Source organism: Nyctereutes procyonoides, unplaced genomic scaffold, assembly GCF_905146905.1.
Source record: "Nyctereutes procyonoides isolate TBG_1078 unplaced genomic scaffold, NYPRO_anot_genome, whole genome shotgun sequence".
In the NCBI taxonomy this organism is placed as follows: domain Eukaryota; kingdom Metazoa; phylum Chordata; class Mammalia; order Carnivora; family Canidae; genus Nyctereutes; species Nyctereutes procyonoides.
Genome location: NW_026575133.1, coordinates 55,597,599 through 55,619,705, shown reverse-complemented (window position 1 = coordinate 55,619,705; position 22,107 = coordinate 55,597,599). Strand labels below are relative to the sequence as shown.

At 41.3% G+C, this 22,107-nt stretch overlaps 1 protein-coding gene across 1 annotated transcript in view; it reads left to right on the top strand.

Moving 5' to 3' along the window:
* The first annotated feature begins 1,374 nt into the window (after window positions 1-1,374).
* NUGGC (nuclear GTPase, germinal center associated) overlaps window positions 1,375-22,107 on the top strand; it is a 42,160-nt gene continuing 21,427 nt past the window's right edge. The window contains exons 1-9 of the mRNA XM_055345809.1: window positions 1,375-1,408; window positions 4,636-4,737; window positions 5,587-5,695; window positions 6,493-6,715; window positions 7,175-7,402; window positions 10,379-10,588; window positions 15,460-15,635; window positions 17,024-17,042; window positions 17,311-17,400. Of these exons, the coding sequence (XP_055201784.1) occupies window positions 1,375-1,408; window positions 4,636-4,737; window positions 5,587-5,695; window positions 6,493-6,715; window positions 7,175-7,402; window positions 10,379-10,588; window positions 15,460-15,635; window positions 17,024-17,042; window positions 17,311-17,400 (1,191 nt within the window). The remainder of the gene's footprint in view (window positions 1,409-4,635; window positions 4,738-5,586; window positions 5,696-6,492; window positions 6,716-7,174; window positions 7,403-10,378; window positions 10,589-15,459; window positions 15,636-17,023; window positions 17,043-17,310; window positions 17,401-22,107) is intronic.

The window sequence follows — 22,107 nt, the reverse complement described above, 5'->3', positions numbered from 1 at the left end:
GGGAATCAGGACAGTTTCACAGAGGAAATGCTAAAACAGAATCTCAATGAAAGAGTAGGAATTCACTGGGAAAGAGAGGAGAAGGGTACCCCACACAGAGAGAACAGCCTATGCTAAACTGCATGGATTAGAATACCGTGCCTTGGAGAACTGTAAGGATTTTGGGATGGTCTGAGAGGGAGCTTCTAGATAAGGAATGGAGAGGTGAGGAACTCCACCTAACACTCAGGACTTTGCACATAGTAGTGATTTCCACCACATCCAGCCAACATCCACTACGTACAGAAATCATTTGGCTAGTTAATATCCACCAGCCAAGCTAAGAATAAGAGGCTGTTTTGACTCTAACAGCCTAGAGCCTAGTGACAGTTGACAGATCAGGTGAGATTTTGCATTTTTCAGAAGGACCAGTGACTCTCTGCTTTTGAAATACATGGCTGAGTGATCCGAACAGCAACATCAATCAGGGAGAGAAAACACCTCGGGTGCTCCCCACCTGTGTTGCCTAAATCCTCCTCTATGCATAGGGACAAAGAGGCTCCAGGATAGCCCATCCCTTCCCAGTCTGTGCAGTGCACTCCGTTCTGGGCCTTGATGGGCCCCGTTCTCCCTCCATGCCCAAGCTCTGTCTGTCTGTGGACTGGATTCAGGCTGGATCTGACACCTCTTTTGAATGTGCCTCTCTTCCCCCAACTCCCTAATCCTGTGGATGTCCAAGCTGTGGTGCTGACTATAGACCCAAGTAGGGGTGTCTTCCTTGGTGAAGTGGAGTGGAGTGGAAAGATCCAGAGAACCTAGTTATTCCATCACTCCTTCCCCACTCAGTAGCTCCCCAAGCAACTCCAGGAACCCTATGAATATCAAATATCCCATCCATGTTCCAGATTCTTGCGGAGACCTGCTGGCACTAAATATAACTGAACCCAAGGCTTACTTGTTTGAAGCCTTGATGTCACCCAAAGCAGAAAAGCCATATAATCTCACCTTTATGGTTCTGGTCACTAGAGGTTTATTGTTATTTCAGTGTGGGCTGTCTTGAAGATCTCATATCAGTTTCAAGTTCTATAGATATAACTATTATTGAAAACCAAGGGTCAGGCATGGATTTTTATCCTGTTTAAAATGACATGTAGCATACAATGCATTGTGAGGAATTCAAGGTAAGATAGAAAGGCTACTGCCCTTTAGGAACTTGGAATCTAGTTGGGGAAACAAAGCATGAAGAGATTTAACCATTGTTGTTTTTGCTTTTTATATTTACAATTTCTGCTGTTATCCCCATCCCTGCCCCTGCACTTGTACTTTGTATATATTTTTAGGCTGATTCTCCTAAGTGGACAAAACCAGGTATTTGCATAACAGGAAATGGAAGACATGGACGATTTTGTCGGCCCGGGACCACATTCAGGTAACATCCCTGCAATATTGCCTGATGAAGTAAATAGTTCTTATAGTAAATAGTTCCATAATATAATAAAGGCCAGTGGGTTGAGACTGTACTGAACTATAGTGTTCTTCCTCTTTAATCAAAATCTGCTTTCTTATGACATGGTTTAATATTGAATGAATACAAATTCTTTCTTTTTTAAAAAAATATTTTATTTATTTACTCATGAGAGATACACAGAGGGAGTCAGAGACACAGGCAGAGGGAGAAGCAGGCTCCCTTTGAGGAGACCGATGCAGGACTCAATCCCAGGACCCTGCGATCATGCCCTAAGCCAAAGCAGACTGAGCCACTCAGGTGCCCCAATATAAATTATTTCAACAACTAAAATAGCCTATTCATAATGTAGTGGACTCTGATCAATAATTATATGTGTATGCACTCCCCCACCCCCCCCTTCTAAAATGAGGTTCCAGAACGCCATCTTGGATTTTCTGAGAGTAGTCTCTCTTGGAATGGGCAAGGTAAGGCCCCTGGAATAATATCAGGTGCTTTCCTTAGAAGGAGAGATATAGGGTGAATGCTCTGGGAGCCAGTGAGGGCAAGGCCCGAGAAGGCTGATGGAGGACCCCTGGCACCAAAGAGGGAACCTTCCCTGGGGGATGCAGAAAAGCAACTCCTATGTGCAGAAAACAGGGAAAATCACATGCTTTTTGTTTTGAGAATTGAGAGAAAAAATTTCTCACTCACAAGGAGTGAAATCCTTTAGGGACCAGGGATCCAGGGTTTTGGGGTCAGTGGGGTGGTGGCTAGCATCTGAGGCATGGCTGGGCACATAAAATGAAAGAACCACAACTTTGGGGCCTTTGGTTGAGTGTCGGGCTGAAAGAGTTTGCTTGGAAGATCCACCACCACCCACAACCCCCACTCCCACACACACACCATGACCGTGACAACAATGAGCCTGTGGGGCTGTTGGAGGAAGCGTTTTCAAAAGCAACACCTGTGGCAGCAAGAAGCAACAGCAGCGGTAGACTAGGTTAACTTCTTTAGACTGCCCCACCTGCCCCTACTGACTTTTTCTTGGGTGCTTCAGTGTAAAATACTGGAAAAGAGGAGAGAGTGCTTGAGCAGTTACAGGGAATGAGAAGAGATGTGGTCAGTTCAGGCCAGTTCATTCCAGTTACAATTATATAGCAAGACTACCCTTGAATGGTCTGAATTCCAGATAGAATACTTTCTCCTTTCCAAATGGGTTTTCATTTGAGAATTTGAAGAAAAAGTTTAAAGCTCTGCTGTTCATCTGACTTCTTAGCCTTTGCTTCAGCTGAGAAATAAGCTTCCAATCTTTTATCAGATTAGTTGCCAGTGCTTCAAAAATCGAGATAAAGATCATGGATACATGGACCCATCCTTTGCTTCATACATGTGGCTAAGATACTATGGAAATATTGTTCACAAAAAAGAGTTCCTAAGTTACAAAGTTGACCAAGGCCCGACATCCTTCACTGTCCACACGTAGGTTACAGAAACATCCTGGAATCCTGAGGCACCTTTTATAACATGGACTAAAGTAGTCATCAGCCTATATCTGGCCTAGGGTTGCCTGAGTGGCAGATTCTTTTCTTTCTTGCTTCTTCTTCTCCAGCTCCAACCCCTGAGCCAGCAATTTGGTATTTAATTCTATGCAGTCCTTAAACTAAGCCATGATGATTTCTTTGAGTTGAACTCAATTAAAGAAGTTAGAATGTCTGAGACAGAGAGTCTGAAATACAAGGTGTTTCAACTCCCTGTCACTGCATGAGCATGAGGAGGCAGAGAGTCAGGCTTTGGCGCAGCATACAACTGCACTGTGATATTTTATGGGGTGTGAGCTGGCTCCAGGACATGGCAGGATTTGTGCTGGAAGCCATAAGGCTGAACTGAGGGTAAAGACTGGCTGAACCATCTGGAAGACCTGTCTAGAGCCCAATGGAGGTTGGGCCTTCTGCTCAGGCTGCTATCCTGGGTCCCAAAGTGAAACTTCTCCTCTGAGGTTCTTCAGGGAAGATGACCTCCCAATGTCATGCTCAGTTTTGGGGCCTCATTGCCCCTGCATGAGCTTGTAGTGCCATGACTCTTAGGGATCAATTCTTCAGGTTCCTGTCATGGCCATTTCCCAAGGTACAGACTAATCCCAGGAGTACTGGGTTAGGATAATTTCCAATAACCTTGACTCCAAAGACCCACCTATGGCCCTTTTCTAACCTGGTGGATACTGCCAGCAGGTATTTTCTAAAACTCATCCAAAGGGGATCCCTGGGTGGCGCAGCGGTTTGGCGCCTGCCTTTGGCCCAGGGCCCGATCCTGGAGACCCGGGATCGAATCCCACATCAGGCTCCTGGTGCATGGAGCCTGCTTCTCCCTCTGCCTGTGTCTCTGCCTCTCTCTCTCTCTGTGTGTGACTATCATAAATAAATAAAAATTAAAAAAATTTTTTTAAAAAAATAAAATAAAACTCATCCAAAACACAATGTTTCGGTTGTACCTTTCCTGAGGATTATGGCTCCTACCAGTCCTTCACTTCATAACCAAGGGAAACCATTAAAGTGAGTAAATCTCTGGAGAACTGCAAAGATTTGCTTCTTTCGGATTTTTATTCTTTTTAAAATTTTAACCTAAGGAAGATGCTATTAATGACTTTCAGTGAGAAAGGGGGAAAATTCTCCCAAATTTAACCTCTGAAGGCCATCCACTGATAGAACACCTTCCCACACTGTGACATTTTGTGTTTTTGTCAGCCCTCTCATCTTACAGATGGTCACAGAGAAGTGATTTACCCTGGTCACGTGTCCCTTTATTTCTCTGCATTCTGCTCCCTGATCAATTTCTTTCCCAGTTTGAAAAGACCTCCCAGAGGCCTTTCTTCACCACACATTTAGTCCTATCTTGGGCTTCTCTGTACACAGTTGGCATTTAGTGAAGAATATCCAGCCATTTTGGCTTCTTGGGATTTCTAAACCTCATTTCATTTCAACATATGTTCTGAGGAGATACATTAGGCTGCATTTTGGAGTTAGTTGCAAAGTCCTACGACTCTGGGAAATAGGAACCAGACTGGAATGGTCCAACAGTGTCTGCTTCTGATGTGAGGCATAAGGAGCTGGCAGGAGACTTCTTACATTATTGAGTTTGTGGACTGATAGAGGTCAGGCAAGTATATTGTACCCCAAAACGTTTAATTTTATATAATCTCTGTTTATCTCTAGGTGATGATGATGTGTTTAAAGAACCAATGAAAAAAAGAAGACGTTCTCTTGACCAGCGGTTCAGAGCATTTCCTCCTGTGGAACAAAGTGCTTTTAAGGAATGTGAGTGTCATAACAATGCTGTGTGACTTATTTTAATGTGGTTCTGCTCTTTTCCAAATGTATAAAAATGCTCAATGGAGGAGGAGGTTAAATGGGAAAGAAGGATGAAACATTTTCAAATGATCCTGATCCAGAAAAGGGGACCTCAGAGTCTCGCAGAGATCTATTAATTTGACAGTTCATCTCTAGAAGTCCCTGGAGAGCAGGGTTTTGATCAAAATAACCTCTTCCGGGGATCCCTGGGTGGCGCAGCGGTTTGGCGCCTGCCTCTGGCCCAGGGCGCGATCCTGGAGACTCGGGATCGAGTCCCGCGTCGGGCTCCCGCTGCATGGAGCCTGCTTCTCCCTCTGCCTGTGTCTCTGCCTCTCTCTCTCTCTGTATGACTATCATAAATAAATAAAAAAAAAATTAAAAAAAAAAGAAAAAAAAATAACCTCTTCCTGGTGAGGACAAAGATTGTGAAAATGGTTGGTTTGGTGCCTTGGTGTTTCTTTGATGCCCTGGCTTTTTTTTTTTTTTTTTTTTTTTTTTTTTTTTTTTTTTTTTTATGACCACAGGAGGAAAGATTCTAGAAGGGCAATAGCCAAATGCAAAGCATTTGCTGACTCCCATTACAAGGATTTTCAGAGCAGACTAGCTCCTTGGGAGGTTCTCATACTCAATAATTGCTATCTCCCATGAGTTATTATCTCTAGTGTCTGATAACTTGCTATCATATTTAATTGGCTTTTCATTTCATTTCTTTCCCTTTTTTCTTTCTCTGCAACATTGAGCATATTCCTCTTTTGGAGACCTAGTACTTGATCCCTGTCAGGTACATCCCAGGTAATACATCCCTATTGATTCCAGATGAAAAACTGGAGTCACGGACCAGAAGGGTTTTGAGCAACACTTATCAGAAACTTATTCAGTCTGTCTTCCTTGATGACAACATTCCTAATGGAGTCAAGTATCTCATGTGAGTCTGATATCAGCTACCCATCAAACCTCCCATCCATTCTTTCCTTAGGTAGATGCTTTTCTCCAACAATGAAAGGGAATTTTCAGTTAGAAACCAAGCAAAGAAGGCTGAAAAATTATGTAGCTATGGGATATTATTATTTATACTGATAGTTGCCATTCTTTGGGTTGCCACTCTTGTTAAGTAACCTGCTAAATACTTTACATATATCAAATTTAATTGTCCCAATACCCGTATACAGTAAAAAGTATTATCACCCCAATTTTATTGAAATTGTGGCTTAGAGAGGCCAAGACATTGACCAAAGTCACACTGTTGGTAAGCAAAAGGGCTTGAATCCAAGCCAGGCTGTGTGAAACTCTAGCTGGTGCCCTCAAATGCTGGGCTGAGTTGACCTGAAGCCCTTGATTAGTGTCAGGACTGAATCTCCAGCCTGGTAAGACTCTGTGTTGCTCCCAGTAGTACTTTACTTCTGCCTAAAATTTATTTCTAGGATCAAGACTACATAGTTTCCATAGAACACAAACAAAGATGCTTCACATCTATATAGGCATTATAGAGTTTGTATAGAATTATCGTTACCAAGTATTTTTGTGTAATCTCCTTTGATCCTCATGACAACTCTCTGCAGGAAACAGGGACTAATATTCCCCATCTGATCAAGAAAGTAGCAGAGATTCAAAAAGATATATGACTTGCCTAGAATTGAAACTAAGTTCCTTCATGTTCTATTTTGTTATTCTTCCCACTGCCCTTTGATGACCATGACAACATGCATTTAAAAATCAATTCAGAAACAGGCTTCTGGCCTTGATTGAAAAACCATCATTGGACCCAATCTACATTGGATTATTTGGAAGCACAGGGGCTGGGAAGAGCTCCCTGATCAATGCCATCATCCAGCAAGCAATGTTTCTACCAGTATCTGGAGAAAGTATATGTACGTCATGTATTGTGCAAGTGAGCTCGGGCTGCTGTGAGCAGTATGAGGCCAAAATCCACCTTCTCTCTGACCAGGTAAGTGTCTCCTTCCTTGCTTGCTTCCTTCCTTCTTCATTCCTCTCTCTGTTTTCCTCCCTCCTTTCTCTCCTCCTTCCCTCTCTTCTTTCCTTTCTTTCCCTCTCCCTCTCTCTCAGAGATTAAATTGTAAATATAGTTTATGACTTTCTTGAAAGGAAAAAAAAAAACATAGTATGGAATGAAAAAGTTCTGTAGAGTGAGCTGGAGATTCTAGCCTGCATCCCATCACTGTTGTTAGGGGACTTTGGGCAAGACATTTCCCTTTTTGGGTCCCTATTTCCTCACTAACAAAACAAGGGGTTTGGATTAGATGATCCCTTGCTAGATTAGGTGATTTTTGAGTTCCTGCCTATGCAGTCCCTACCCATCTCCACAAGAACAATGGACTCCTCCCTTTGTCCTTGTTTTTTTTTCTGAATCTGTGTCATGAGGGGCTTGGCCCTACTCTCTTGGCAGGAGTGGAAGGAAGAGCTGAAGAATTTGACTAAACTCCTGCACAGGACAGAGGACCTGGGTGAAGAGGTGGACACTTGGGACAGGGACGATGCTGTGGAGGAAGCCATCTGGAAGCTACAAATGTTTTATGGAAATGGAGCAGAAAGAAAGAGCTATGAAGAGTTACTAAGGGCAAAGCCCAAAGGAAAGATTCCCACCTCCAGAATCATCACCCTCAAGGCAGAAGAGGTAGCTTCAAGATTTTTTTCCTGCATAGTATCATGAGTCACAAATATAATAATTGAATCCATTTAAGAGATTTGCTCAAGGCACAATGTTTTTATTGGAAATGAGTTGATACCCAAATCAGAAGTATCCCTGACCAAGTTCTTTTGTATTATTTATGGCTGTCAACTGAGAAATTTTAGTGTCTGACTGGGGGATCTTTTGCGAATAGGGAAGGCTATTTACAGTTACTTGAGGATTAATTAAGGATGCTTTGGGCTACAAATGTTTAAAAACAAAACCACCCCGTTGATAATGTCTTAAATGAATAGGGATTTATTCATTTTCTCACATAAGAAGTCTGGAAATAGTTGGGTTTGTGGCTTAACAATGTCAAGATCAACACCTCCTGGATTCCCTTGGCCCTCCACTGTACTTGTTGCCTCATACTCATAAGATTGCTACTGAAATGCTAGATTTCACAGTTGGCTTCATGGAAGAAAGAGATGGATAAAAAGTTGGCACTAGCCATATCTCCCCTTTCCTGGGAAAGTAAAAACTTTCTCAAAAACAGCCCCAACAAACTTCTGGATAGATTTCCTCATACAGAACTGGACTCTGGTTCAGTCACATGGCCTTTCCTAGCTGAAAGGGAATCTAAAGCAAGAAATAAACGTGTTATGATTGGCTGAGACCAATCTCAATCCACTGCCCAAACAAACAGTCACTATTCTGCTAGCATTGGTGAAGGACAGGATGGATATTGGATATGCAGCAAGTAGAACAACACTCTCCTCATTTTTATAATCAATATTCACTTTATTAAATTAAAATTTCATTTTAAATTAAAGTACTTGTGGAACTAACATGTAACTTATTAAAATTATACATTTAAAACTTAGTGTTTCTTGTCTCTTAAAATTCATGTTTAAATATTCTTACCTATTTATAAATCTGGCAATTTTTTTGTATGAAATAAGAACAATTACTTACACTTGTTCTAAGTTTTAATGTTCAGTTATCTTCTAAGGTTAACATAGTGAGTGTTCCTTAAATAGCGAATGCTTATTTATATAATTAATTAAGTTTCCTTAGACTTTTTGTGTTATAGTTCAGATTAAATATATTACATTCTCTCAAAAAAATTTAAATACTGGACCAGGCACACTTAGAGGTCAAATAAATGAAATCTTTCAAGGTACTTAGCTCCTTATATTTAAATGAGTATTACTATTAAAAATAGTTATATTCCTAATGTCTAAGACATAGATTGAGCATGTCCAAAGAAACTCAGTGATTATAAAACTGGTTACTTTATTTTGACACACACAGCTTACACCAAATAAGTTATACCAAGGTATCAGTATAGTGCCCATTTCTTTACTACTCTGTATTTAGAAATATATTCCTTCCCAATGATACAAATTTACCCCATGAAACTAGGAGTTGAAATACTCATTGAAACATAATTACATCTCAGTGAGTGAGGGCACAGATTCAAAATTTGATTCCAAGATTCTAGACTGGAATGAGGGAAGCCGAGTTTGCTTCTAGAATGATTTGTCCTGAGTCAGTTTATTTATTGGGTTGAGACACCTTCTTATACAAAGGGACTTTTCAAGCCCATGTGTTTTCTTTCACATTCTCCTTAGTGAATCTGTTTGTTTGTTTGTTTGTTTATTTATTTCAGAAGAGAAAGAGAGAGAGAGCATGAGTGGGAGGGGCAGGAGGAGAGAGAATCCCAAACAGATTCTGCACTGAGCAGGGAGCCAGACACAGGGCTCAATCTCACAACCATGAGGTCATGACCTGAGCCGAAACCAAGAGTTGGACACTCAACTGACTGCACCATCCAGGCACCCCAGTATCTGCTCTATTTTTAAATTAAATATCTTAAAGAACTTTTATCATGTTTTCTTTCACAATTTCTTATTATTTTATTAGAATTAATGAATTCTATGACTCCCTACCCAGATTGCAACAAATCCTTTATATAATCTCAACTCTGTCAAGAATTTCTGTTCTTATCTTTTTTTTTTCAGGACCATTCTAAAAATATTTATTAACAATGACCACCATGGGGCACCTGGATAGCTCAGTTGGTTAAGTGTCTGACTCTTGATTTTTTCTCAGGTCATGATCCCAGGGTCATGGGATCCATCCCCATGGTCAGCAGGGAGTCTGCTGGAGATTCTCTTTCCCTCTCCCTCTGCCCTTCTCCCCTGTCCCTCACCACCAGTGCTCTCTCTCTCTCTCTCTCTCTCTCTCTCTCTACAATAAATAAATACATTTTTTTTAAATGACCACCATACATCCCAGATCTTCTGTCCTCTGAAGTAGTATCCCAGTAGAGATTTGCTGCCACACATAGTTGCTGGCATGAATGTGTCATTGTCTGAAGATATGTTTAGCTAGGAACAATGGGCTGAGAAAAATTCCCCATCCCTACCATCATTAAAACATGCTGGAAATGCCTACACATCAAGATATTTTTGTATTTGGAAGAGAAATTTTAGAAACCATTTTAAAGATCAATTTCAGACCAATTTTCAATTTGGAAAATATGGTCATCACATCACTATCAATTTTCTATAGTCAAGGCTTTCTGGAAATCCAAATATTTGCATTAGCCACATGGGAAAAATGCTCTCTCTCCAAAATGTAGACAATTGCATATTAATAGCATTAATTTTAGAATTGAAATGGAATTTAGAGGATGAAATCATTATCCAGTGAAACTATAACTTTGCTGAAGCCCCATTCTAACTGGCTCTGGTTTTTTCATCTGTACATAAGGAGCTTGCACTTTCTGATCTCCAGGGTCCTTTCTGGCTCTCAGAGTGTGGGCCCTTGCAGACTGGATCACAGGCATCCCAGTGCCCATTGCCCAGTGCTGTTTCTTACCATTACTCAGCATACCTTCGCTGAGCCCAAATCACAGCTGATCCAGGACAGAGAACCAGGAGAATGTCTGGTGTGTGTGATTTTGTCCTTCCTCAGGCAGAGGAGCTATCTGTCAAGCTGGACCCCTACATCCGGACTCAGAGGAGAGATTTGGCTGGAGAACCAACTGAGACACAGATCTGGCCCTTGATCAAACATGTGGAAGTGACTTTGCCCAGATCAGAGCTGATTCCAGAAGGGGTTGTGCTGGTGGACATTCCAGGCACAGGCGACTTCAACAGCAAGAGAGATGAGATGTGGAAAAAGGTGATTCTCTTTCATGTGACTTCGTTTCCTCTTCCTTCAACTCCCCCACCCTTTCTAAAGTAACAAAGAATTTTCTGTTCTGGGTACAAAGTAGAGAAGCTGAGACTCAGAGCCAAGCTCCAAGGAACCAGGAGGCTGCTAAGGTGTTTAGTTGTAAAGAACAGAGACCTACTAAAGCAATCCCAAGCAAGAAGGGGTTCATCAAAAGAGTATCCAAGGGTCTCCTGTGACAGCCAGGCCTCAAGGCCACCTATCAGGATAGAACCTGCCATTTTCTCTCGTCCTCTGCCTGGCTTTTGTGACTGTTTCTTTGTGCATTTCTCTGTGGGGTCCTTCTTTTTGTTAGCTTCCTCTGCTTAGCCCTTAGGATCCATGTTGTGGACAATGACCACTCTAGCCCTGTCTCTATTTTTTTTTTTTAAGATTTTATCTACTTATTCATGAGAGACACAGAGAGGCAGAGACATAGGCAGAGGGAGAAGTAGGCTCCCTGCAGGGAACCCAAATTGGGACTCCATCCCAGGACCTCGGGACCATGCCCTGAGCAGGAGGCAGATGCTCAACCACTGAGCCACCCAGGTGCTCCCCTAGCCCTATCTCTAAATTACTTTGTGGTTCATATGCCTACAACTGTCTGATTCTAGTCTCTATGTGCTTTAGTTCAGATTCCTAAGAAGGAAAATGGGATCGCTTACTGCTCAGCTAATGATTAACCCTCTCTGGTTTTGGTATCCAGTACAATCAGCTGTGGCTGGAGGTGGTGGTTGAATGTCTACCCTTTCAGCCAAAATCTTGGGTAGAGTTTCACTTTCCGGCAAAGAAGTTGGAGCTGACCAGGCACCCACAGATATGTCTACAGTCAGAGAGCTACGCATTGTGGTAGCTAAATCTGTACCTAATGATGAAAGACCGAAATATCTAAGAATTTATCTCAAAAAAAAATTTATCTCTTTGTTCATTTGCTTTTCATTCACAAACACATATAATATGCAAGACAATAAATTTAGCACTGAGAATGCAGTGATTATGGCCAGTAATAGCAGACATTTACCGAGCATTTACTTTGTGCTAGGTACTAATCTCAGTAAAGTAAATTGCCCATTATCACCCTGGGGATTTTAACCCAGGCAGGATGGCTGGAGAGCCTCTCTGATCTTAAATCCTATTGTAATCCTATATGTTGGAACAAAGCTAAATTAAAAGATGCAGAGCATTACCTTTAATGTTAAGAAAGGTGCATGTGTGTATGCATGTGTAATGTTTGAAAATGAATAGCAGAAGTAGAATCTTGCCTTTTAGAAGGATACCCACCCAACTGTAAACAAGAGTTTCTGCATTTACTACCACTCTTTACTACATACATTTGTGAATTGTTTGCATATTTTGGATGAACATGTATTACCTTTATAACTAAAAAGCTGAAAGCAAAATAGAAGTGTTGAATGAGAAGCAGAGCCTTCCTACAAGCGGCTTAGAGTCTAACAAGAGAGAAGAAATCTACAGATGACTAACCCCTGGCAAAAGGTGATATAAGAGAAGTCCAAGGTGCTATGAACACAAAAATAGAAATTACTTTCAACAAGCAGCCTCATTCCTTCAGCAGACATCCACTGAGCGCCTACTCAATTTTGTGTTAGGTTTTGGATAGACGAAGACAAAGACTTGCTCTCGGCAGTCTTATAGTCCAGAAAGGAACCAATTAGTTCCATTAGTTAACAAACCACATTACTTAAAAATGAGAGCACCAAGGGATGAGTTCCTTTTGCATGTGAAGGAAGCTTCAGAGAGGTTCCTTGGGCTTAGCTGTCACCACAGTAGACTGTTGAGAATGGGACCAATGAGCGCTGTTCTAGGCCAGAGAGCAGCAAAGACCCAGAGGAATGAAGGAGCCAAGTGTTGGGGGAAGGATGAGTCTTCCTGGGTAGCTGGAGGGAAGGGGTGTGGGGTGTAGACAAGAGAGGCACAGAAGGCAAGCCCGGAAAATTTGGAGGTTGGGCTTGAATGCTACCCTTCCTGGGGAAGCTTGGAAGACAAGAGGGGCTGGGGCATGTGATAGGAAGAGAAAGGGTGTCTTTAGGCAGAGGAGCTCAGGAGCACAAGGCATAGGACTGGAGTTGGAAGGGGACTGGGAGGGAGAGCTGGGATCCGTAAGTCACAATCAGTCCAGCACTATAAAAGGATCTATCAGAGAACCATCTATTCTCTGCTATATGCAAGCTTTAAATTCTGCGGATTTGTGCTAAATGAATGTGACCAGGGGAACTTTGTGACCAGTTTGCAGCCAAGATCAGGTTGACAAGATCAGGATGCCAGCCTACAAATAATCAGTCTATGCTCTGATTTTACAGATGAAGAAGTTAAGGCTCAGAGAGGGAAAATAATTTGCCTAAAACCCCACAGCTACTGAATGGCAGAATTTGAATGAGAAAGCAGGTTCCTTCCGGCTGGCTCCATGTCTCCCCATAGGACCCCCTAAGTGTTTTAAGATAAAGGCAGTCCCAGAGTCCTTCACCTTGGTAAACTGCTCAGGTCCTGACATGAAGGCCTGGTTTCTGCAGGGTCTCAGCTCTTGGAGTGGAATCCCCAGCCCTGGCTAGTTCCATGCTAGGCCCCAAGAGCAACAGATTAGGGAGGCAGCCAGCCTCTCTCCCTGGATGGAGCTATGGTTGCTGCCAGTTATGATATGCTGGGCAACCTATCAAAGGCCACTCAGAACAGAGGAGCCAGCAGATCTGGCTCAGAACACCCGCTCTGAGGAGGTCGGGCTACAGTGAAGGGATGGTTCCCAGCCTGCTCCGCTTGGCCTCAGCTCCCCTGCATTCCTGTGGTTTTGGGATATTCTCTCACAAGAAGTGACTAAAGACTCCCCTCTTTTTAGGGAGAACATAGCACAATGCCCCCTCCCCCCATCTCTCTAGCTGCCAGCCTTGCCTTCCCTAAGCTAAGACTACTATGAATTCATGTGTCTCTGTCTGCCACCTTGAAGTTGTGACATTTTAGGCATATGTCACCTGAGCTCTCTGAGGCCCTTTCGCATCAGGGGAGGGGAATGGCATCCCTGCCACCCCACCCACTCATAAGTTCAGTTACTCTAGATAAGCTTTTTTGTGTCTTCTGCGACTCGAACTTGACCAAACCCTGGCAGTCAGAGCTTTGTATAGGGCCTGAAATGTGTACTCCTCTTCTTATGTTAATAAGCATTTATTAAGCACGTGCAGTTTCCCAGGACCAGAGTAATACAAAAGCAAAAGAGGCCCTGCCATTGTGGAGCTTGCAGCCTGGTATCCTATGATCTTCCACAACCTGATTGAATAGCTAGAAGCTTCCCTAAATAGATTATAGTTTGGGAAATGGGAGGGAGCAGTTGTTTTTATTCTCCTGCCTAAATGTGAGTTCATCCACATAGGAAGGAGGTTTTCCTAAGATTTCATTTGACAAAGGCTCCACTGCTAAAAATAAGCTTGAAACCCAAGATTTCTCAGCCTCAGCACCTTTGGCATTTTTGGCCAGATAAATCTTTATTGTGGAGGTGCTGACCTGGCATCAAAGGATGTTTAGCATTCCTGACTACCCACTAGTGCTTAACCCAAGTCATAACAATTAAAAATATCTCCAGAGATCACCAAATGTCCTCTAGGGTACAGAATTGCCCTGAGTTAATAACTATTGGCATAAGGCGAAATAATGACTTAATTAGCAAGTCACAAACTTGTTACACCTCTGTGTGCAAAGTGCTGTCCTGAGGAACCTCAAATAAACTCAGTCCCTGAGCTGGACCAGCTTTTTCTTTATATGGAAAAGGTGACAAGTGAAACAGTATAGTAAGAGAAATGTCACAAGGCAACATGTGATTACTTCTCACATAAAAGTTGCATATCGAATAGAGCAATACTTATGATTTTTTTAAGATGTTTATTTATTTGAGAAAGAGCATATAGCACATGAGTAGGAGGAGGGGTAGAAGAAGAGAAAGAAGCAGACTCCCCACTGAGCAAGGAGCTTGATAAGGGGCTCAATCCCAGGACCCTGAGATCATGACCTGAGCAGAAGGCAGACACCTATCTGACTAAGCCGCGCAGGTGCCCCAGTATTTATGACTTTAATAATAAATTGTAATTTCATGTTCATTGACCTTCACAACTGGGATCATAAAGTTTCTGGCTCCATGCCCCCACATGGTGGCAGTGTGCTAAATATGCAGGGGCAGTCAAACATCAAAACGATGCCCTCTGGTGATAACTTTGGGATTGATGAATGACCAGAACCTCTTCTGGAAAAACAATAATTTTCCCTAGAAGACAACTGAAGTAAAGCAAGCCAGTGATGGATCTGGGGCTGGAGGTCTGATTTCTTTAATTCTACCAATCACTAATGCCACAAATATCTGTGAAATCTCTAGTATGGGCCAAGCACTGTGTCTAACGTGACATGTATTCCAAGCTGAAAAGTGCAGCCCGCCAAATACCTCACGATCTGAGAGTGGGGTTGGGGTGGTGTAGAAAGCCAACCCTATTCAGTAACTCTGAAAGGTGCAATGGCAGGTAAATTTAGGTGCTGTAGAATGCAGAGGAGGGGTGGCCAATCCATCATCACGTGGCCATTAGCATAGTCTCAAAGGGCAAATGGAGGTCAAGCAGAGGTTGTGGCCAGTGCAAAGGGCCTGAGAGATAAAAGAGTAAGTTACATCTGAGAAACTTCAAGAAGCTCAGTCTGGCTAGTACATGGAGAGTGCAGTGGGGAGAGATGAGAGGTGGGACTGGAAGAGAGATAGGGCAGAGCATAGAGGACATAAATGATACATTACGGGATCATGTCCTCTACAGTTGAGATGCCACTTATGTTCTTAAAACTACTGTGGTTATGTTTCACAGACCATTGATAAATGCTCAGTGATCTGGGTCATCAGTGACATTGAAAGAATTTCTGGAGGAAGAGCCCATGAAGACCTTCTGAATGAGAGCATCAAAGCCTGCCAAAGGGGCTTCTGCAGGGACATTGCTCTGGTGGTCACCAAGACTGACAAACTCCACCTGCCGGAATATCTAAGGTACCAAGCTGGGCTTGTAGGCCTATGGGCTCTTCTGTGGGTTCCGACCTCTGTAACAACAGGGCTTGGACCCCTGGGCATTATAGACCTAAGGAAGTAATGGTTGGGGATGAAAGAAAAATCTGGGTGACTTCCTAGGACATCAAGACCCTTGGATAGATTGCCTTGGGAATCTGAACATTGTGGCCCTTCTTTTGGAGTAGCTGTTCAATACCCAATAGGCTGTTCCCTGTGCAGCTCTGGGCATGGGGGGGCACTCATGTATATGAGATGCAAAGAGCGCCTCCTGGAGTTGTGTGGTGTGATGGTCCTGCCCCATCTCCCACAGATATGGGACATGTAAATGCCCCACAGCTAGTAGGCACTCTGTAATACTGTCTGGCGCAGCTTTGAAGTGTCAGATTCTGTTTCAGATTTTAAACTCATTTGGAGCAAGGTTCTCAATGTTTCAGAACTTTGGCCAACAGTAACAGCATTCTTATAGAGTCATATTCTGGCAAAATTTTAATGGAAGGTAAGCATTTTAGAGTTTAATAAATGTTAAAATATGCCGATTTCCATGTGGATCTCTGTACCTCTGTAACCAAGAGAATTATAACTTACCTTCTCTGTTGGCACCCTTTGAAAATGGAAAGGGGTGTTATTTACCCTTACAGCAAGTATAAACTGGTCTGTCCTGGGTCTGTGGGGCATATGGCCATCAGATATAATGTTAATGCTTCTCTGCTCTAATAAGAGCATTTTTGCTGGTCACCTGTCATCTCTACCATTCCCCCACACCCACTGAAATTTGAATCTGTGTCTTCAGGAATTCACTAAGCAGAGAAAACATCTCAGGTAAGGAGATAGGCCAAGGCTTTCCCCCTAACATCTTGCTTTCATGGGCTAGTTTGGAACTTCAGCTTCACTGTTTTTGCCTGCAGTTTCCCTCACCCCGCCTTCTACCCCAGAGTGGTATCTCAAGCTCTCCCTTCAAGTGCCAACTCTGCAAATGAACATAATTCAATCAAATTTATGAAACCTTTGTTGAACACCATGGTAGGACCTGCAGATTCAGAGGGGGATAGTGCCTTGTCACTGAGACTGCTGCCTTAGAAGAGGGTTAAAGGTTGTAAGAGAGGGATAATCAAAGTGCTATGGAGACCCAGAGAGAGAGGGCTGCAATTCGACTGGGTCAGGGGGTGAGATCACCACCAACAAAACACTGAGAAATAAAGACACTTGTTTCAAGTGGACACTGCAGGTAGATCAGAAGAGAGGACATTTGTACCAAGGAAAGCTTATGTGAAGGTATTAAGGCATCACAATATATGCTGCTTTTAGGGAAATTTGAAAGACTATCGTGACACATCAAATGAGTTAAGTAATTGTTACAATTTTCATTTCAGGGAAAGAAAAGTGGGAAATGTAAGTACAGACTAGTTTTTTTTTATTTTTTAAGTTTTATTGATATGTAAGTGATAACAAAAACTTTACGCATTTAATGTAACAGCTTAATGAGTTTAGACATATGCATGAACTAGTTATTTTTAATAATACTTTTCATGATTAATATAAAACCCAAATACATACACATTTGTCTGGGCCAAATGAAGATATGCCCCCCATATTGTGCATCTTATCACCGTATAACTCTAAACTCTTTACCATGCTTTCATTTCTTTTCCCCAACTAGCAGGCTATTTCAAGTCAGCGGGAGGCTGTTTTAGAAAGAAATGACCTGATAAAACTACAAAGGAGTAGAATTCTCAAGGAAAAACTCAAGGTGAGTTAACAGATTTCCCTATGTATTTTTTCTGCTTTTCAACCATTCAGATTTTCAGAAACAAATGTCTATTTGGTCTTGTGTAGTAGCCACATCAAAAGCCTTGGAGCAGTTTGGAGTTAACTTAGTCCTACTGATTAGTAACTTGTGACCTCAGACAAATTACTATTCCTCTCTGAATCTCCACTTTCCCATTTGTAAAATGGGGAAATGATAACATTTACCTCTTGTGGTTGTTGGAAGGATGGAGTAAGCATATGGTCTATTGAGAAATATGTGCAGGTAAAATCAGAGATCACCACAGTGTTCGAGCATGATTCGCTGGAGGAATGCAAAGGATGGTGTGGGGACACAGAAGGATGCTCGGATCACCCTGGCAGTCAGAGAGGGATTGTTGTAGAGAGGTGCAGGGAAAACTCATGCTCTTGAGAAGAATTTTAAAGAACCAGTAGTCTTTAGTAAGCAAGGAAGGGGGAGAAAGGGCCTTCTGCAGGACTTCTGGGAGATAAGGCCTGAGCTATTTTATTTTATTTTTTAGAAAGGCAGAGAGAGCAGCTGAGCTATAGTGAGTGTGTGTAGAGGGGGCAGGGGGAGGGGTGGGGGTGATGGAAGGGCAGAGAGAGAAGGAGAGAGAGAATTTTAAGCAGACTCTACACCCAGCACAGAGCCCAATGTGGGTTTCGATTTCACGACCCTGAGATCATGATATGAACTGAAATCAAGAGTTGGAGGCTAACTGAGCCACCCAGGCACCCCCTGAGCTGTATTTTTCAAGCTTGAGAAATTGTTCTGTAGGAATCTTGGTATTTTCTTAAATTATTTTTGTTATTCTGACTTATAAAACTCCTTATTATAATAGCTTTATACAACTATAAAACTAAAACCAATTTTAAGATAAACTATAAACAAAATGTAGAAGTGGTATATCAGAGTTAGTATAATGTGATAGAAATTTTGGTCTTGCTGAAACTAAATTTTCAGTGCTGGGTAATAGTAAAAACATATGGCCTGATGTCCTGTTCTACATTTAATTGCATTCTGTATTTTGAATTCAATTACACTGATGCAGAAAACTTCTGATGTACAATCTGGAATTGAAAATTTCAAAGCTTTTGTCTCTAATTCAGGATAACCAGACCTCGTACTTAAGCCAAAACTTTTGACCAACCAATTCTTGAATGCCGGTTTTAATGAGGCAATAACTGAATAAAGCTGTTCTTATTCTCTTTAATTGTTCTGGATGGCATTAAAGAAATATGCATTTAATGAGTACCTCATCAAAATTGTTTCTGGAAACAAAACACAGATACTTCAATTTGCAATTCACAACTATATTTATTGCTAATAAATATGGCACGTCGGTGTGTCTGAGATAGGGTCTGGACAACAGTGACTCAGCTTGCAGGGTGACTATCATTCTATTACCATGCAAGTCTTTTGAGGTCTGCACCCCTATACATCTGATGGCCAGGTAATATCTTAATTCTCCAACCACTTTACTTCAGTCTGAAGTATTGTGAAATCTTCACTTGTACTGCATGCCTTCACTTGGAGCAAATTTAATCTTAATTGTATTTGGGTTTTATATTAATCATGACGCTGATTATAAGGTGGTCATCCATATAGATCTCTATGCTTATACTGTATTATAAAAATAAAGATTGGGAAAATATACTGTAAGAAAAATGACAGATCCCTGAGATTCCATTTATAGGCCTTAGTCTGGAAATACTATGTATTTTAGAAAGATTGTTTTCTCAGCATTCAGAAGAATGGATGAGGGGGCAGGGTGGTGAAGATTGGATGCAGAAAGACCATTTGGGAGGCTTTTCCTGTAATCCAGCTGGAAGTGCTAAGAGCTTGAGCAAGGCAGTCACTTATAGGAGTGGAGGAGAGGAGATGCGTTCAAGAGATGTCAGGGAGTTCACATCCACAAGTCTTGTGGCAGGTGAAAGAGAGCTGGGTGTTTACATTCTCAGGTACAACCTTTAAGCTGATTATCACACAGCATTTTACCTTTGCATGACGACACCTATAAAGAAAACCATACTCCTCCTCCTATGTGTCTCTCCTTTCCTCTCATGCTTTAACACGCTCACACTACTTCTTTTTTTAAATTGACATATAGTTGGCACACAATATTATGTTAGCTTCAGGTATATAGCATACTGATTGGACAGATCTATATATCACAACACAATCACCACAAAATAAGTCTGGTTACCCTCTGTCACCATGTTAGTACAATATTAGTGACTATATTCCCTATGCTGTACTTTATATTCCCATGACTTGTTTAGTTGGTAACTGTAATTTTGTACCTCTTAATCCTCTTCACCTATTTTGCCCAACCTTCCATCCCCATTCCCTCTGGCAACCACCAGTTTGTTTTCTATTTCTGAGTCTCTTTCTATTTTGCTTTGTTTGCTCATTTGTTTTTTTTTTTTTTTACATTTCTTATAAATGAAATATGGTATTTGTCTTCCTCTGGCTTATTTCACTTAGTGTAATTTCCTGTAAGCCCATCTGTCTTGTTGCAAATGGCAAGATTCTATTCTTTTTATGGCTGAATAATATTCCACTGTATATACATATATCTTCATTCATCCATTAATGGACACTTAAGTTGCTTCCATATGTTGGCTATTTATAAATAATGTTGCAGGAAACGTGGAGGAGCATATATCTTTTCAAATTAGCGTTTTTGTTTTCTTCAGATAAATACCCAGAAGTAGAACTGCTGGATCATTTGGTATGACTATTTTTAATTTTTTTCAAGAAACTCCACATTGAAAAAAAAAAAAGAACCTCCACATTGTTTTCCACAGTGGCTGCACCAATTTACAATCCCACCAACAGTGCGTGAGGGTTCCCTTTTTTCCACACCCCCACTAATACATGTTATTTCCTATCTTTTTGATACTAGCCATTCTGACCAGTGTGAGGTGATATCTTGGGGTTGTAACTAGCATTTCCATGGTGATTAGTGAAGTTCAGCATTTTTCATGTGTCTTTTTATCATCTATATGTCTTCTTTGGAAAAATGACTATCTAATTCCTCTACCCATTTTTAATCGGATTCTTTGGGTTTTTTTGGTGTTCCCTTGCATGGACTTTTTACATATTTTAGATATTAACCCCTTATCACATATAGGATCTGAAGGTATCTACTCCCATTTAGTAGGTTGCCTTTTTGTTTTGTTGACAGTTTCTTTCCCTGAGCAAAAACTTTTTACTTTGATGTAGTTCCAATTTTATTTTTGCTTTTGTTGTCTTTGCCTGAGGAGACATATAAAAAAAAAAAAACACTGCTAAGACCAATGTCCAAAAGTTTACTGCCTATGTGTTCTTTTAGGAATTTTATGGTTTCAGGCCTTACTTTTAGGTCTTTAATCCATTTTGAGCTTATTTTGGTATATGGTTTACGAAAGTAGTCTAGTTTCATTCTTTTGCATGTAGCTGACTAGCTTTCCTAACACCATTTATTGAAAAGGCTGTGTTTTCCCAATTATATATTCTTGCCTCTTTTGTTGTAGATTAATTGACCATACAAGTATGGGCTTATTTCTGCGCTGTCTACTCTCTTCCATTGTCTATGTATCTGTTTTTGTGCCAGTATCATACTGTTTTAATGATTATAGTTTTGTGGTATGGTTTGAAATTGAAATCTGGACACATGTTATCTCCAGCTTTGTTTTTCTTTCTCAACATTGCTTTGGCTATTTGAGGTCTTTTGTGGTTCCATACAAATTTTAGTATTATTTGTTTTAGTTCTGTGAAAAATACTGTTGGTATTTTGATAGGGATTCCCTTGAATCTGTGGATTGTTTTGAGTGGCATGGACATTTTAATTATATTAATTCTTCTAATCCATGCTAACACACTTAACAACACTTCTGACACCAGTGTTGGAATTTTTTCCCACACCAAGCAATTCTCTGTGACACCAGCAGGGTGTTCTATGATTTTTTTTTTTAAGTTAACATATAGTGTATTGTTAGTTTCCGGGGTAGAATTCAGTGGTTCATCAGTTGCATATAACACCCAGTGCTCATTACATCCTGTGCCTTCCTCAATGCTCACCACCCAGTTACCACATTACCCCACCTGGTCCCCTCCAGCAGCCCTCAATTTGTTTCCTATAGTTAAGAGACTCTTATTCTTTGCCTCCCTTTCTGTTTTTATCTTATTTTCTTTTTCCTTCCCTTCCCATATGTTCATCTGTTTTGTTTCATAAATTCCACACATGAGTGAAATTATATGGTATTTGTCTTTCTCCGATTGATTTATTTCAATTAGCATGATAGCCTCTAGTTCCATCCATGTCATTGCAAATGGCAAGATTTCATCACTTTCTAATGACTGAGTAATATTCCATTGTATATATGTGCCACATCTTCTTTATCCACTCATCTTTTGATGGGCATCGGGGCTTTTCCATATTTTGGCTATTGTGGACACTGCTGCTATAAACATTGGCGTACATGTGCCCCTCTGAATCACTATTTTTGTATCCTTTGGATAAATACCTAGTAGTGCGATTGCTGAGCCATAGGTAGGGCATCCTACAATTTAACTCAAGCTGAAAATATCTTCCTGGACATAGCATTGGATCCCACAGGTTAAGGGATCAGTCCCATAAGACTGCCACCTACTCAGTTGCCAACTGCAAATGATAGGTCCCCAGTTTACTCACAGTTTCTGTCT